This window comes from Vulpes vulpes, chromosome 15 (genome assembly GCF_048418805.1).
Source record: "Vulpes vulpes isolate BD-2025 chromosome 15, VulVul3, whole genome shotgun sequence".
Classification (NCBI taxonomy): Eukaryota; Metazoa; Chordata; class Mammalia; order Carnivora; family Canidae; genus Vulpes; species Vulpes vulpes.
The window spans coordinates 49,288,321-49,306,098 of record NC_132794.1 but is presented as its reverse complement, the minus strand read 5'-3'; the positions used below and the strand labels follow the sequence as shown (position 1 = coordinate 49,306,098).

At 38.7% G+C, this 17,778-nt stretch overlaps 1 protein-coding gene across 3 annotated transcripts; it reads right to left on the bottom strand.

Moving 5' to 3' along the window:
• Positions 1-3,409: 3,409 nt before the first annotated feature.
• Positions 3,410-17,777, bottom strand: HAUS2 (HAUS augmin like complex subunit 2). 3 transcript variants are annotated; one of them, XM_025998552.2, is made up of 6 exons: positions 17,589-17,777; positions 11,574-11,666; positions 11,175-11,244; positions 9,026-9,158; positions 7,645-7,753; positions 3,410-5,693 (listed from the first exon to the last, which is right to left on the bottom strand). In XM_025998552.2, exons 1-6 carry the CDS (start codon positions 17,679-17,681, stop codon positions 5,484-5,486), a joined length of 708 nt encoding a protein of 235 aa, XP_025854337.1. In that variant the 5' UTR covers positions 17,682-17,777; the 3' UTR covers positions 3,410-5,483. The 3 variants fall into 3 exon arrangements, with proteins under 3 accessions (XP_025854337.1, XP_072596715.1, XP_025854338.1); XM_072740614.1 differs by lacking the exons at positions 11,175-11,244; positions 11,574-11,666 and having other exon boundaries at positions 17,589-17,750; XM_025998553.2 differs by lacking the exons at positions 9,026-9,158; positions 11,175-11,244; positions 11,574-11,666 and having other exon boundaries at positions 17,589-17,705.
• Between the last annotated feature and the right edge of the window lies 1 nt (position 17,778).

Here is a 17,778-nt window from a genome sequence, read left to right as displayed (position 1 = left end):
TATTACGACAGGCTTTGTTCTCAGCAGGAGGGACATAAGCAGTGAAGAAAACAAGCAAACCGCTGACCGCATGGCACTTGGTGAGAGAAATTAAGAATAAGCAAAATAATTTGAGTGATATGTATATCAGATAAGCTAAGGAGAAAAAAATAAAGTAGGAGAGAGCATAGAAAGTGAGTAGAGAGGGTGTTGAAATTTTAAATATGGCCTGGTTAGTCTTTGCTGAGAAAATGACAGAAGAAAAATCTGAAGGATGTGAAAGAAAGAATCCTGTGGTCATCTGGAAGGACATTCCAGACACAGGGAACAGACCAATGTGAAAGAATCCTGTGGTCATCTGGAAGGACATTCCAGACACAGGGAACAGGCCCTGATCTTGGACACAGTGGAATATTAGAAAAAGAAGAAGGAGCATCTGAGTGGCTCAGTGGTTGAGCGTTTGCCTTCAGCTGAGGGCGACATCCTGGGGTCCGTGGATCCGGGTGATCGAGTCCCACATGGGGCTCCCAGCTAGCGCCTACTTCTCCCTCTGCCCTATGTCTCTGCCTCTCTCTGTGTCTCTCATGAATAAATAAATAAAATCTTTTTTTAAAAAATAAGTCTTTGGATTTTATTCTAAATTAATCAGAAAACTTGGAAAGTTTTAAGGAAAATGCAAAATTATGTGATTTATATCTTTAAAGGATCACTCTGGCTGCCATTTTGAGACTAAGTTGAGGAAAGGGGAAAATTGAAAGCCCAAGAGGAACCAGTCAGGAGGCTATTTTAGTACTCCAGTGGTAGTACTAGATTCATGGTGGTGCCTTTAATGTGTCAGGCATGTTTCAGTAGTTTACCTTTCCAGCCTCCCCTTTCTCATCTATTTGAAAGTATTTTTCCTTAGAGCATTGGGACAGGAGGTTTACCATTCCGATTCACCTGGAACCCTAGTATTATGAACGGCTTCTCTACTCACTGTGCCTTGCAGTGAAAAGAATCAGTATTAGGGAAAACAGTACATTGGTTCTTCAAAGAATTAAAAATAAGATTACCTTATGATCCAGCAATCCCCCTTTTAGGTACGTATCCAAAGGAAATGAAATCACTGTCTAGAAAATTTATCATTACCCTGTTCATTGCAGCATTATTCACAATTAGCCAAAACATGGAAACAATTTACCTGTACATCAAAGATGTATAAAGAAAATGTGGCGTGTGTAATGGAATATTAATCAGACATTAAAAGAAAGGAAATCTGCCATTTGTGACAACATGGATGGTATTATACCAAGTGAAATAAGGTAGAGAAAGATAAATCCTGTATGATGTCACTTATATGTGAAATCTTAAAAAACAAAACTCATAAAAGACTAAATTGGCGGTTCTGGGGCTGGGGTGGGGAAAATGAGAATGTTAGTCAAGGGGTACAAACTTCCAGATACAAGTTCTAGGGACCTACTGTATAGTGACTATAGCTAACAATACTGCATTGTATACTTGAAGGTTGCTAAGAGAGACACCTGGCTAGTCCAGTTGGTAAAATATGTGATTCTTGTTCTCAGGGTTGTGTTTGCTTTTTAACAATCTGTTTAAATCAAAATCCAAATAAATTGGGTCTTTTAAACTTTTATTTAGTAGCTTCCTTGTTCTTTTCTCTCCCTGGCATGAATTTATTTAAACACAAAAATAAAAACAGGCCATTTCCCTGTAGATTTCCCACAGACTAGATATTTGCAAATTGATCTCTGTGGTGATATTCAAGTATTTTTCTAACCTCTGTATTTTCAGTAGTTGGTAGTTCAATCCAGAACCTTGATCAAAGTTCCATATCCAGTTCTTGTTTAATTTAGTGTCCGAAGTATTTAATAAGAATAGCCTGGAGAGGGAAATCAGAGTTACCAAAGTCATCTACCCTACTTTGGTTAAATGTAATAACAGCAAGAACTTTCACTTATTATTATGTACTATGAACTGATTGTTTTTCATCTATTATTTTATTCAATCATCCCAAGAATTCATGAAGTAGGCAATGTTTCCAGGTAGAAAAAGGAGATTAATACATATTTTAAAAGTTAGAACATATAGTCATAGATCAGAGGAAGGGGTAAAATAAGGGAAATACTAGAAAAACCGGGCAGCATCTCAATTCCTCCAAAATATTCTTCAGTGACTTTATTTATTTATTTATTTTTTAGGAGGAGGCAAGAGATAGTGGCAGAGGGAGTGGAAGAGAGAGAATCTTAAGCAGGCTCCATGCCCAGCACAGAGCCTGATATGAGGCTTAGTCTCATAACCCTTGAGATCACAATCTAAGCCAAAACTGGGCTGGATACTTAATGGACTGTCACCCAGACACCCCAGAGTAGCATCATTATGTTGGTTATGAATTTACCAATTTCATGTACCTCTGTTGATTCACAAGTTTCTGTTTTCCAGGTGCAACTTAAAATTGGCCCCCGTATTTATTGGGCAGAATGAGACTGAAGAGAGGCTGGCTCCTCCAAGTTGGTAATGGCAGATTTAATAAGCAAGGGAGCTTACATTATGAGGGTTGTCTTGGGATCTACAAGACAAGTAGATCTCCAAGTGTCTTATAGATCCCCAAGTCTATCTGCCAAATCTTAGAAGTTTATACTTAGAGGCCTTAACTGGGTTGTCATGTATACCATACAGAAGTTCTCGGTACATTGCTATCTCAAGGCTAGGTCCTTTGGGCAGCTAATATCCCCAACATTCCAGGGATAGGGGAGGGGATGAGGAGCTTCTGACTGCTGGGGTCCAGCTCACAGATTAACTGGTAGTCACATTTTCTTGATGACTTCTCCCACCTAGACATTACAGAACATTCTTTACTATCCCTAAAAGCTGTGTAATGATAATTTAAAAAAAAAGATCAGTACTTATACACTACCATACTACTAAATTTTTTTCAAAGATTTTATTTATTAATGAGAGATACAGAGAGAGAGAGCGAGGCAGACATAGGCAGAGGAAGAAGCAGGCTTCATGCAGGGAGCCCGATGCTGGACTTGATCCCGGGTGTCTACGATCAGGCCCTAGGCTGAAGGCAGCACTAAACTGCTGAGCCAATGGGGCTGCCCAAATTTTTCTTTAAGGTAGACCTTTCTTATTTTAAAGATTTATTTGAGAGAGAGGATGGGTGTTGGAGGGTCAGAGAGGGAGAGAAGCAGACTCCCCTCTTGAGTGCAGAGCCTGATAAAGGAATAAATCCCATAACATCGAGATCACAACCTGAGCTGAAATCAAGTTGGAATGCTCAGTTGACCCAGCCAATAACCCAAAGTAGGCCTCAGTCTTAACTTACCTCAAGCTTTTGAGTCAGGTAACCTATAGGCCTATGCAACTATACTTGAACTGCAGACACTACATAGAGAATCTATCACATAGGATTCAGACAAGGGCCACAAAATTTTACTTAGAAATTACAGGTTTATTATTATTTTTTTAATTTTGAGAAAGACATACTAGATAAAAAGATAAAGCCAGGCATTATCAATTTTTGTGACATAGTATATATATAAATATAAATATATACACACACACCAAAATATATGAAATCACATGAAGAAAAAAAGATGTTTGAAACCAAGGCTGGGCTTTTTTTTTTTTTTTTTAATTTTTATTTATTTATGATAGTCACACACAGAGAGAGGCAGAGACATAGGCAGAGGGAGAAGCAGGCTCCATGCACCGGGAGCCCGACGTAGGATTCGATCCCGGGTCTCCAGGATCGCGCCCTGGGCCAAAGGCAGGCGCTAAACCGCTGCGCCACCCAGGGATCCCCTGAAACCAAGGCTGGGCTTGAACAAACTTCTAATGAAATACAACTAAAACTTTGTTCAAATGACTAGACAATGTCAGGCAATGTTCAAGATGTTACAACCACTCTTCTATATCCCATTTACAAAGTCAGCAAAGTAGGCTTCAAAATATGATCCCTGGTTGTTCTGGCAGTTTTTCAGTAATGATCCTGCTTCCTTTTGAAGAACTACTTTACTCAGTCACTGTGTTGAGGTCTTCTTGTGTTAAGGAGTACGATGAAAAGGATCAGAGAACCTTGCTGACAGAGAATGCAAAAGCATAAAAATACTGATGCTTCTATTTTTTAAAAGCAAAAGAAAATACCAAGTCTGAAAAATAACCCAGAGGTAGTTATAGTATTCATACAAATGAATACACCCTAAGGCTTAGTGTTACACCACTTAAAAAAAAAATTGAGAGTGCATGAAAGCACAGGTGGAGGATCAGAGGAAGAGAATCTCAAATGGACTCCCTGCTGAGAGTGGAGCCTGACCCAGAGCTTGATCCCAAGACCCTGAGGATCATGGGCTGAAATGAAATCAAGAGTTGGGACACTTAACCGACTGGGCTGTTCAGGCGCCCCAATATACAGCTCTCTTTTATATGTACAATAGTCTCAGGTAAAATATCTGAGCATTTTGTAAGGCAAACCACTTAAAGTTTTACTATAATATGGCTTTTTCTGTTCTTTATTCTACCTTTCTTCTTTGCCTGCTCATAAGCCTGCCCATGAACACCCTCCGAAATTTCTTCACGTCTCAGGGTCTTTTTTTTTTTAACCCCCCCCCCCCTCATGTCTCAGGGTCTTGAATATTTCCTTCCCCCAGGTTTGATGGTTGGAGAATTTACAGGGTTCAGGGTATCACTGTATCCATGGGCATGATATTAACAAAAGCATACACAGTAAAACAGCAAAGGGAAAAGGTGCACAAGGCAAAGCCCAGGTGAAACCAGACACAAGCTTCCAGAGCCCTCTGCTAGTGGAGCCTCACACAGGATATGCTTAATTCCCACAGTAACTAAGGTGTAATGTGTCAAATGTCGTTCATGAAAGCTCATTAGAAATGCAGTGCCCAGGGTTATGATCATGGGCTAGCCACACAGGTACCTTCTGTCTAATATATATCAAAATTCTAGACTCCCAGAAGGAATGGGAGACTAGAACCACACTGCAGAAACACTTCAGTCACTATGAACAACTCTAATCACCAGTGATAGTGGAAGGAGCCCTGCTGAAATCTAAATTCCAAGAAGCCAGACAAGAGCCAACTTTGTAAGCAGGCCTTTCAAAGGACAGCAGCCAGGCCTACTACATTTGTTCTTTCATATATACTTAGCAACTGTCTCACAGCGAAACTCAACATACTTTCATTTCCAAGGAGACTCTTTTAATTCAGAAACAAGCATTTAAAAAGACATTAAAAAAAAAGATGACATAAGAGTCTCCTGTCTGAGATACTGTCATATTTGATCTTCAAGAGTTTTACTGAAAAGTAGAATGAAAATACATGAAAAAAACAAAATTCAATTTGGTCTTAATGAACTTGGAATCTTAGTATTTCAATATAAAGAGAGCTCTTTCAGTACTGCTAGCAGCAGAGCCTATAAATGCCCATATTACAATTGGCTAGAAATAGACTTCGATGACTACATATAATTAGGCAAAAATAAACAGTTGACCATCACTTGGAATTAATGGTTTGGACATGAACTTTAGAAGTAAAAGGTAAGGAAGGCATTATAACATCATGTTTATGAAGATAATTTTCTTCTGCTAGTATTTTGGGAATACAAGAGGAAATTTCCTTTTGCTGTTCTCGCCACTTGAGTATATTCTCTGCCAATTCTTCTGTCTCAGTCACCAACATATCCATTTTTGCTAAAGCCATGCTCTGTAGTATTTGAAAGAAGGAGAAAACAGGAAAAATTACATCTGTCATTAATACATCATTATTATATCATAAATGGTTATGATACCAAAAGTTCACACCCAACCTTTTCTAGCCCCTTAATACAAAGGCATCTTAAAATTGTGTTCTCCCCAATTATAGTACACGCTTTTTCTTTATGAGTTCACCTCCCTTTGTCTTCAATTATCACCTCAAAGCGGATGACACATAATTTATATTGTAAAACTACTTCTTTCCTAAAATTCAGTCCCATATTTGTCTATTGAAAATCTCTGAATGTACATTCAGTATCTCAAACTCAATTCAGTTGCAATTCAACAATGACAGAAGATTTACTATCTGTGCAAGGCATGTCAGAAAACAAAGTCATTAGCTTTTTTGATTTCTTGATCCTACTCACCTTCAAGTCACCAAGGCTAGATACTTCATGATCATGGGTGTGTCCCTTGTCCAAAAAGTAGACATATTCTAGAAATTTGCCATCCCAAATAAAAATCTACATAATCTTTTGTTTTCCTATGCTTTAAATCTTGTATCTGAATGCTTGTATTTATTTTCTAAGTTTCTCTGCCTTTGCTTCATTTGCCTAGTTCTCTAGCCTACAGCTTATCAAACCTTAATGTGTGTAGGAATCACCTGAGGAAATTGTTAAACTACAGATTCGGATTCTGAAGGTCTAAGGTGAATTAAGTCTGCAATTCTGCATTTCTAACAAGCTTCCAGGTGATGCTGAGCTCTCTGTCCATACTTTGAGTGACTTAGTCTCCTTTTTTTTTTTTTTTTAAAGATTTTATTTATTTATGAGAAGGGGGCAGAGACACAGGGAGAAGCAGGCTCCACGCAGGAAGCCCCATGTGGAACTCGATCCCGGGACTCCAGGATCACGCCCTGGACCAAAGGCAGGCGCTAAACCGCTGAGCCATCCAGGGATCCCCTGACTCGGTCTACTCTATCCAATATTTTCTCCATTACAGTATAAGTCATCCTCTTTACTCTGCTCTAAAATAAAAATCAAACCAAAAATCCATTTGAACTGTTGAATGTTCCCCAATACTCGGAGAGTAAAGTCTGCTTCCTGGTCTGCTTTTCAAGGCATTCCATAAACTAACTCTGATTTAATCTCCCTTTCAATATCTTTAAGTATCAGCCAAAGGGGAAGTACCACTCTTCCCCCAAACTGCCAGTGCTAATTTTCTTCTTCTTCTTTTTTTAAGATTTTATTTAATTTGAGAGAGAGAGAGTGAGAGAGAGAGCATGAGTGGGGAAGGGCTGAAGGAGAGGGAGAAGCAGGCTCCCCACTGAGTGCAGAGCTAAAAGAGGGGATCGATTCCCAGGACTCATTCTTGGTACTCTAGGATCATTACCTGAGCTGAAGGCAGGTGCTCAACCAACTAAGCCAAGATAGAGAGTATCGTATTACAGCTCTCTCAATAAACCTTGAGAATTTGAGGGCAGGGATTGGTCATATTTGTTTCTCTCTCCTGATACCTATAGCATTGCCCCTTGCACAATATAAAAAAGAACATTTATTTATTAAATATTAGAATAAAACAATGTAAAATGACTTCTAAAAAAGCTCTAACAAAATCCATCTTAATTTTAAGAAATAATTTATTCAGAATATAAGCCATCAAAGTTAAACAAAGGGGTGCCTGGGTGGCTCAGTTGGTTAAGTAACTCTTGATTTTGGCTCAGGTCATGATCTCAGGGTTGTGAGATCAAGCCCTGCAGTCAGGCTCTGTACCAGGCATAGAGCCTACCCAAGATTCTCTTTCTTTCTTCCTCTGCCTCTTCCTCACTTCTCCCTCTTTTAAAAAGAAAAAAAAAAAAAGTTTAAACAAAGAGCTCACACAGTTGAGATTCTAGTATAAAGGAACTAAATAGAGCCAATGTAATGTGAAGTAGTTGAGATACTTAAATTGTTAATACTCACCATTTTCCTTAGATTTTCATCTAAATGAGGGATATTTCTGATTGTTTCAAGATGGTTTTCTAATCTTTCGATGAAAGTTACTGCCAATTCCAGTAAATGTACCATGTATCTGAAAGAGGGAGAAAAAAGTCAACTATTTATTTAAGTTATTTTGTGTTCTTTTTTATTTTTAATTTGGACTTTTAGTATAAGATAAGAGAATTACAATCAACCCAGTGAGCCAATAATAACCTTTCTGAATTCATGGAAATACCACTGATAAAAATGTCATTTTCCTTCACTTTAAGCAGAAATTAACTTGTCATCCAAAGAGAAAAATAGAGACAACACTAATAATATCTGGTACCCAACCTAATATTAGACAAAACTTAATGTATAATTTTATCCTATAAGTAATTTCCCCAGATTAAATCTCATTACATTTCAATCTATTCATTCTCGAAGGGTGAAGACAGTAAGAATAAATGTACTTGACTGAAACTGCCTATAGCCAAAACCACTTTGAACCTTCGTATTTGCAAAATGCTTTAATATCATTACTCAGTTCTTCTGATATATAATGTATAATATATACATTAATGGTATTTTACTGTATTGAACAGATAACTGAATATATCCACAAGAATGAGATTTTTATATTTATTCTTTTACTAAAAGATAAAATATCTGACACTTAAGAAAGGTACTGATTTGCTCAGGGTCAGCTAGTGAGGCATTGGTTGAGAAGGTTAGCAATCAGATCCCTAGATGTTTGCTTCTTTACTGTTCATTATTATACTTGCAATACTCATATAAGGAAAAGAGCAACAGAGTATGCCCATTCTATGGATTGGGAAACTAAGGCTAACAAACCATTTGCCTAAGGTTTTGAAGCCTACAAAAACCATTTACCTACACGAACCATTTGCCTAAGGTTTTGAAGCCTACAAAAAGCACAAATAAGTCCAGGACTCAGTCTTTTTCCCCCTTTAGCTGGCATTGTTTTCACCTCTCCCTACTTAAAAATTCCCTAAGAGAATTTTTACATATAGGCAACATTAACAGAACAGTAAGTTTACTTCATAAAAAGTGGTCTGTATGTAATAAAATAATTTTTACCCATCTTACTATACATTATTGATCTAATTTCTTTCACTGAAGTCATTACATCATTCCCAAAACACAGTTGGCAAAAGGAATGCCTTTCTCTTCACCACAGCTTAACTCTTTAAAAGCAAAAGATTTTCTTTCTGGTTTTATGTATCAGCATTAATAGTACTGTTAACAGACATAATCACTAATATATTGTTTAATGAATTATGCTGTGAAATAACTACCAGCCTAAACAAAAAATACCCTTAGGAAGCATGCGTAATCATTAACTTCTACTTTTTAATTTAACCTGTGATAAACAGCTTCAATAGGCAAGTTTTCCTCGCAAGTGGTTTTCAACAGTCTTTGCCTGAGGGACCTCTTCTCTTTTAACACTGCTTCCAAATGATTATTCATGCTTTGCAGAGTATGACACTTCTGAGCTATACAAACCAGAAACAGGAATTATAGTTAGCAATATGACAAGTTTTATTTTTATTTTTTAAAAAGATTTCATTTATTTATTTATTCATGAGAGACACAGAGAGAGGCAGAGACATAGGCATAGGGAGAAGCAGGCTCCCTGCAGGGAGCCAGATGTGGGACTCAATCCCAGGACCCTGGGGTTATGACTTGAGCCAAAGGCAGATGCTCACCCACTGAGCCACCCACACATCCCAACAATATGACAAGTTTTAAAATCACTAATAATTTCTTTTTGCTTTGATGTTACCAATGTCAAAAATTAATATATTTCCCTCCTAAATATCTGGCCTTTGCTATCTTTAATATCAAACCAGTTTACTTTCAACAATTTTCTTAGTTTGCCTGCTGACAACAAAATCCAGTGCTAAATTCTTTGCATTGTGAAACGCTGGGACACCTGCACCCCAATGTTTATAGCAGCAATGTCCACAATAGCCAAACTGTGGAAGGAGCCTCGGTGTCCATCGAAAGATCAATGGATAAAGAAGATGTGGTCTATGTATACAATGGGATATTACTCAGCCATTAGAAACGACAAATACCCACCATTTGCTTCGAAGTGGATGGACCTGGAGGGTATTATGCTGAGCGAAATAAGTCAATCGGAAAAGGACAAACATTATATGGTCTCATTCATTTGGGGAATATAAAAATTAGTGAAAGGGAATAAAGGGAAAGGAGAGAAAATGAGTAAAAATATCAGTGAGGGTGACAAAACATGAGAGACACCTAACTCTGGGAAATGAACAAGGGGTAGTGGAAGGGGAGGTGGGCAGGGTTAGGGTGACTGGGTGATGCGCACTGAGGGGGGCACTTGGCGGGATGAGCACGGGGTGTTATGGATAACCTTATATAAGCACCAGGCAATAAAAGCTCCAATTAAAAAAAAAAAAAAGTAAATTCTTTGCATTATTCAACTCTACTCCTAGTTCAGTTTTTATAAGCCAGAGCCATATTCTTCACATAAAATCTATCTGCCTCTAACATTCTACATGGACATTAAAAAATAAGCATTTGGGGAACCCTGGGTGGCGCAGCGGTTTAGCGCCTGCCTTTGGCCCAGGATGCAATCCTGGAGACCCGGGATCGAGTCCCACGTCGGGCTCCCGGTGCATGGAGCCTGCTTCTCCCTCTGCCTATGTCTCTGCCTCTCTCTCTCTCTCTCTCTGTGTGTGACTATCATAAATAAATAAAAAAAAATTAAAAAAAGAGAAGCATTTGTCTTACAAACTATTTCTGATCATTTTAATATTTTGCCCAGAATTCAGTTAATGGCTGCAAATTGCCACTTTTAAATTTTATTTTGAAAAAAAATGTCAAACTTACAGAAAAGTTTCATTATATTCCCACATACATTTCACCTAAACTCACCAACTATTAACATTAGGTACATTTTTATTTCTTCTTTCTCCACATACTCAGTACATGTATTTTTGCTGACCCACTTAAGTTGTACATAACATGAAATTTTTACCCCTAAAACCTGAGCATGTATTTCCCTAAATAGGAAAATTCTCTTATGTAACTATATTACAAGTATCAAATTCATAAAATTTAAAATTGGTACAATACTACCAATATTTAATACAGTCCATATAGACACATCACCAAATAATTCAATAATGTCCCTTATAGCAAAAGAAATTTCTGATCAAGTTATTCAGTCCATGACCATACTATGCTTTGGCTATTGAGTCCCTTTAGTCTCCTTTAATCTGGAAAGTTTCTCAGCCCTTCTTAGTCTTTCAAGCTTTCCTGAATTTGAGGAGCTCCTACCTTGGTTACATTTTCTGCTATTTGTACTAGTCAAATGAATAAGACTTCTATTTGAGCACAGAATAGAAGACTTCATTAGCTTTGGGGCAATACCTGGAAAAATTACGGAATATCATAATTTTATTGCTGGTACTTATATAAGGTTATCCAAGAAAAAGTTGAAATTCCAATGATTACTATTTCATCAAACTACTTACCCAAAAAGAAAGGATGAACAACATCTGCTGTATCTTTTTCTAGTTTTAAAAGTTCAATTTCCAAGTTTTTCTACATTAATAAGAAAAATAACATTTAGCTCATGTAGAATGGTGCCTGAAAGCTTATACTTTAGTAAAAAAAGCATAGTCTTTAACCCAGGAATATTTGTGGGGAGGGAGAAGGATTTGTTATGATAGCCCAGGGGATTTACTGAAGATTTTCATTTTGGTGTTCAAGCCCTATTGCTGCTACTGCTACTACTAACTACTACTATCACTTATAAGTAAACACTTATCTGGCTATGTGCTAGACAATGTTCTAAGTGCAAAAGAACTGCTATTGGAATCAATCAAGATTTTTTTTCCTTACTAGAAAGTAAAAAGTCCAACATAATTTACCTGGTAGATTTCAGCTTGAATATTTGTGATCTGCTGTAGTCTGGAGAAGTTCACAAAGTAAGGAGCTGATTTCTTAGATATATTTAACATCTCCTATTGGTAAGTGAAGAGAAAGCAGTAGTATGTCACAAAAAGTTTCTATGTGCACTGGAATAGCAAACCCACAGGCTTAAAACATGAGGATTTATTATGTCCAACACTGCCCCCCCCGGGGGGGGGGGGGGGAGAAGTACAGAGTGTAACAGTAGCAATGTATATTTCCTGTTTGCAAAATACCATCTGGGCGCCTGAGTAGCTCAGTGGGTTAAGCATCTGATTCTCCGTTTCAGCTCAGGTCATGATTTTGGGGTTATGAGACTGAGCTCCACTTTGGGCTCCATGCTCAGTGAGGAGTCGGCCTGGTATTCTTACCCTCTTCCTTTTACTCCCCTCCGCCCATCCCCTCTGTGCACCCATAGACACTCTCTCTTTTTCCCTCCCTCTCAAATAAATAAATCTTAAAAAAAAAAAAAAAAAAAAAACCCTAAATATTCACTATCACAAATCCTTTGGCCAAATATTTAAAAAACAAGAAAAACAAAAACCACTTAATCATTGTGTTCTATTTCCTAAAGCACTATGCACAATATATTTACATTAGTGACAGCTTACCAGAGAAGGCTGGTAAGGTTAAGAAGGCCGAGGCTTAGATTGTTGGAGAATCACCTCTATACAAATCACCAAGACCTAGTCTTTGACTTTCTGAGGGCTAAAATCAAATAGTTTCCCACCATGGAATCATTTATCTGATTCATTAAATGATCTTTATTGGCTGCCTCTTTTCACATTCTCACTTTTTTTTTTTTTTAAGATTGTATTTATTCATTAGAGACAGAGAGAAAGAGGCAGAGACACAGGCAGAAGGAGAAGCAGGCTCCATGCAGGGAGCCTGATGCGGGACTTGATCCCAGGACCCCTGGGATCACGATCGGAGCCAAAGGCAGACGCTCAACCACTGAGCCACACAGGTGCCCCACATTCTCACTCTCTTAAAGGAATCTTCTGTCCAGGTGGAATTCTTCTTCTAAAAAGCTTATGTCCTCCTTTTTATCCTCTTATTTCATGCAAAATATTGCTTGCATATATTGCCTCCTTAAATTGCAAGTTGCTTCAGAATAAGAATATTGTTCATCCCCCGAGTCCATCCGTAATTTTCTCTGTATGCTTTTCTTCTTCTTTTTTTTTTCTTAAGATTTATTTATTTATTCATGAGAGACACAGAGAGAGAGAGAGGCACAGACACAGGCAGAGGGAGAAGCAGGCTCTTCACAGGAGCCTGATGCGGGGACTCGATCCCAAATCCCAGGATCACGACTTGAGCCAAAGGCAGCCGCCCAACCGCTGAGCCACCCAGGCGTCGCTCTTTTCTTCTTTTCAAGAATATTAGCATATTTAGAGATCTTTACATATCTTATAGGAAAAGGGTTAGAAAATGATAGTCATGAACTAAACGCACCCCACTCACTGCCTGTTTTTGTATAGGCCATAAGCTAAGAATGGTTTTTATATTTTTTAAATGCTGGGAAGAAAAAAAATTAAAAGAAAAATAGTATTTTGTGACACATGAAAATTATATGAAATTCAAATTTCAGGATTCAGAATAAACTCAACTGCACCCATTTATTTACTTATTATCTCTGGCTTCTTTCACACTATACACCAGATGCAATTATATGGACCTAAAAGCCTCAGATACTTATTCTCTGGCCCTTAATAGTAAAAATTTGCTGGCCAATGATAACACACTTTATTAGCATTTATTAAGTTAGGCAATTGAAGATTCAGGATGGATGGGAAGGAAAAGATATTCTAGTATTGATATATATGTGAAAAGAAGGGGAAGATGAATCTGAGAATGTAGTTTCCTACTTAATCATGAAAGATCTTGATAACTATGACAAGCAATTATAATGCAGAAAATGAGAGTAATTCAAAGTTTTCTGGTGACGAGGTAACATGTTCATATATAATACATATTTTAGAAATTTAAAGAGGATAATATGGAAAATAGAACTTATGAGGCTGGGGGGGGCAGTAAGGAATAGAGTGACTACTTAATGGGTATGGGGTTTCCATCAGGTTGATAAAAAAAAAGTTTTGAAAATAGATTCACAACATTGTGACTATACTTCATGCCACTGAATTATACACTGATGTTAAAATGGTAAATTAGAAAAAAAAATGGTAAATTTTATATTAGGAGTATTTTGCCACAAAAAGACCTACCACTAAAAACCAAAAAAGCTAGGTGAGAGATGGGACTGAAGGTTGAATATTTAGACAAGCAGTTACTATAGCATTCCAGGTGAGAAGATGAGAACGTGGACTAGGTCAGTAGCAGTTAAAAAGGAAAGGAAGACAGAGATGTGATTCCCTGGAGAGATGAAACTGAAAAATCTTGGTTGATATGGGATACCAGGGATACAGTCAGTCAATATTGACTCCAAGGATCCTAGCTCCAGTGACTGGACAGATAGACATGCCATTCAATGAGGAATATAAGACAAAATACTTTACGGCAAAACTGAGGGTTGAAGGAGTAAAGTATTAGTTCAACTTCATTCCATAAATATATATCATGGCTTAAATGAGGACAAATCTAATTTACTGCATTTCCATCATATCAGTATAACCTTTACTCTTCTTTCTGCTTTCTCTTAGGTATAAGGTAAATGAAAGTAAAACATCTCCCATTTCTCACTGTAATTTACTCATTCTCTGGTATCTCTTCATCCCGCCCTGTGTATACACTAATCTTAACTGCACACATGCAAACTAGTGAACTTCTGGGCTCTACAGCAGTGTAATGGAGCTTAGCCAACAATATGCAAGGGAAACCAATGGAAAAAGAAGAGTATTCATGGGAGAGCCAAAAGGAGAAAGGAAAAAGAGAGTTGTCAAATTTCTCGGATAGAAATTCTATTTGAGGACAGTGACTTAGCCCTATACCTTATTAAAAAAAAAAAAAAAAAAAAGGCAAGGATTGGGGAATACAGAAAAGTCTTTACTGTTGATCATTGCCATTTTATATTATATGCTTTATATGCCAGTAGGGTAAAGGGACACTGAAAATGAAAGGATCCTGAAAAAGGAAATCTGCTTGAGGCATTTCTGTTCATTCTGTTGCTAGGCACAAGAAGCTGAAATCCAGGACTTTATGTGTAATATAAAAATCCTGATAACACTGTGTACATAATATATACATATAAACTTGTGTCTGTGGACATCCTTTCTTCTTTTTCGTTCTTTCCACTTCATACTGAATTCTAGCTGAGGAACATTAAAAGGGAGGCAGTATAGCAGAGAAGTTAAGAGCAGTAAAAATGAGGGAAAGCATACAGAGAAGGGCAGGAAACACAGAAAATAAGATATATATATATATATAAGTTTATAAACATACATATAAATATACAAATAACATATATATAGATATATGTCTATCTGTATCTCTATATAGTATAACTGTATGTACTCAATCAAGTTACCATACTGATTAAAGCTGCCAGAAAAAATCTGTAAGATTTAAGGCCACTAACATGGTCCTAGAGTATGAACGAAAACAACTTTATCCTACAGAGAGTTACCTATACCTTTCTTTCACTAAATCATTCTCCAATGGATAGATCAAAAGAAGAAAGCTCAAATAAGCTATGTTTTCTGGAAGAGTTTTTCATATCACAATTTTAAGCATCACTTGATTTCTAATGCATGTGGGATGTTGTACACTTAAGGGATAGACTAAAGAGATCATATAACATCATTTTGAAAGAACCAATGCTAAATCCTTCTAATGATACGTTTTCATATGCAATGTATGCTTAAAGTAAAATCATAGTACAAATCTGTAAAGTTTCCTCATTGGGACTAGTTGTGTAATAAGATTTTAAGATGGTCTAAAAGAGCTATGGACTGGCAGATCTCACCAGTATGCAAAACAGGTAACTGTCTAATTAGTGCTACTTGAAGGACAGTAGGAAAATCTTCTCCAAAACTTCTACCCCAACAAACAGCTGACTTATCAATGCCTAAAATTCTCTTAGGTGTTTAACCAATACACTCTAGAGGGTAAAGCCCCAATGTCTTACAGTATGAGCTTACCAAATTACTTTGTTACAGAACTAAACGATGCAAATGACAGTATCAGGCCACTTGGTAGGAAGAAAACACAGGAGAGGAGAGGAAGGTGAGAACTGGGGAGTGCTGTAGTTATCTTTTGCCTATTTTCCAATGCATTCATCTGTACCTCCTTTCCCCTCCAAAATTCAAAAGATCTGGTTCCTACAATCTCAAGTAATCTATAAGAATTCTTCAACAGAAGTTTAAACTCTTTCAACATAGTGTCACAGTATCATTTATCACAGTTCATCTTAGAGACGATACAATGTGTCCGAAGAGGGACGGCTCTGTGATCTACTTCACTAGTTAAGTGACCTTGCCTAAATTTCTTGGGTCTCCTTAGACCTTAGTTGTTTCTTCTTCTTCTTCTTCTAGATTTATTTATTTATTTTAGAGAGAGAGAGAGCAAGCGACAGCAAGCAAGCATGGAGGAGGAGGGGCAGAGGGAGAGGAGAGAGAATCCTAAAGTAGTCTCCCCACTCAGCATGGAGCCACAGGTAGGGCTCCATCCCAGGACCCTTAGATCAGGACCTGAGCAGAAATCAAGAGTGAGAGTCTTAACCACCTGAGCCACCTAAGCGCCCTTTTAGTTTATCTTAAAAATAGGCACTGTACGGTAAGGGCACGTGGGTGATTCCCTGGGTTAAGCCACTCTTGATCTCAGCTCAGGTCCTAATCTCAGGGCTGTGGCAGGGAGCCCCATTTCCTACTCAGCTAAGAGAGGAGTTTGTTTGAAATTCTTTCCTTCTGCCCCTCCTCCCCTCTTTCTAATAACAAACCTTAAAAAAAAAAGTGTAAGGTACAAGACTCTAATGACTCTTCTAAGTATACAAAGTTGTGTATTTTCCATAAATCTTCCATCATGTTCATACTGTTAATCTCTGCAGATGATTTTACCTTCCCACTTTCCAGCTTCTTTCAGCGAAAATCCTCAACTTGCTCGTTATCTCAAAATTTCTTTCCCTTAACCTCACTTTTCCCATTCCCTTGTCACTTCGGCCACTTGGATTCCATTGTTGCCTCACATATTTCATTTCTCCCTCCACCGGCTCGTTTCCTTTGGCATATGAGCATGTTCTTGTGGAACCTAAAACTACCACCGCTTGGGCTAATCCGCCTCTTCTCTTCTAATTACTCCCCTCCTCCATTCACGTTCCAAGGTCTTTCGGGTCTTTGCCGCCATTTTTTTTTCATTCATTTTTTTTGCCTATTAACGTCGCGTGCTTTTCCTGACCCTCTCCTGTACCCAGCGTCTCCCGCCCCAAATAACGCTTCAGTACCTCACACAAACAGGCTTGTTTGAGAATGTTTGTGTTTTAATTACTTACCCCTATTTCCCAACCCCAGCACCTATTACAAGATAGAGGCAGTATCATCGGGTGCGAAAAAGCGGGAGGAAGATGGATCTTTATTATCTCTCACGAACTGACCGGGTAACTCGCTCGCAGACACTCAAAACATCCTCTCTCCCGCAGCCCAGGTGGCTCAGCGGTTTAGCGCCGCCTTCAGGCCAGGGCGTGATCCTGGAGTCCTGGGATCGAGTCCCACATCGGGCTCCCTGCGTGGAGCCTGCTTCTCCCTCTGCCTGTGTCTCTGCCTCTCTCTCTCTCTCTCTGTGTCCCTCATGAATAAATAAATAAATCTTAAAAAAAATCCTCTCTCTACTCGAACCCGCTTTCGCACAACCACGGCAGAACCGTCACTACTGTCGCCTGGAAGAGGCTCCACCGGCCTCTACCACAGCACAGCCGCCACCCAGCACCCTCGCACACACACCCGCTGCCCGGCACCACCACCTCACGGCGATCTTGGGTCGCCACCGTCGGCACCCCCTTAATGACGCCATCGCCGCCCACGCACCTGAGTGACCATCCCCGACGCTACGAAATGGCTCAGCAGGAGCCCGGCAGCACTTGGCTCGGGCGCGGGGTCCCAGGGGCTCGCGGCGGCCATGGCTGGGCCCCAAGTCCCGGGCGGGCGCCGAGAGTGAGTGGAACGCCAGGCGGACGCGCCGCGCGGATAGATGACGTCACAGGGCGTTTCTTCCCGG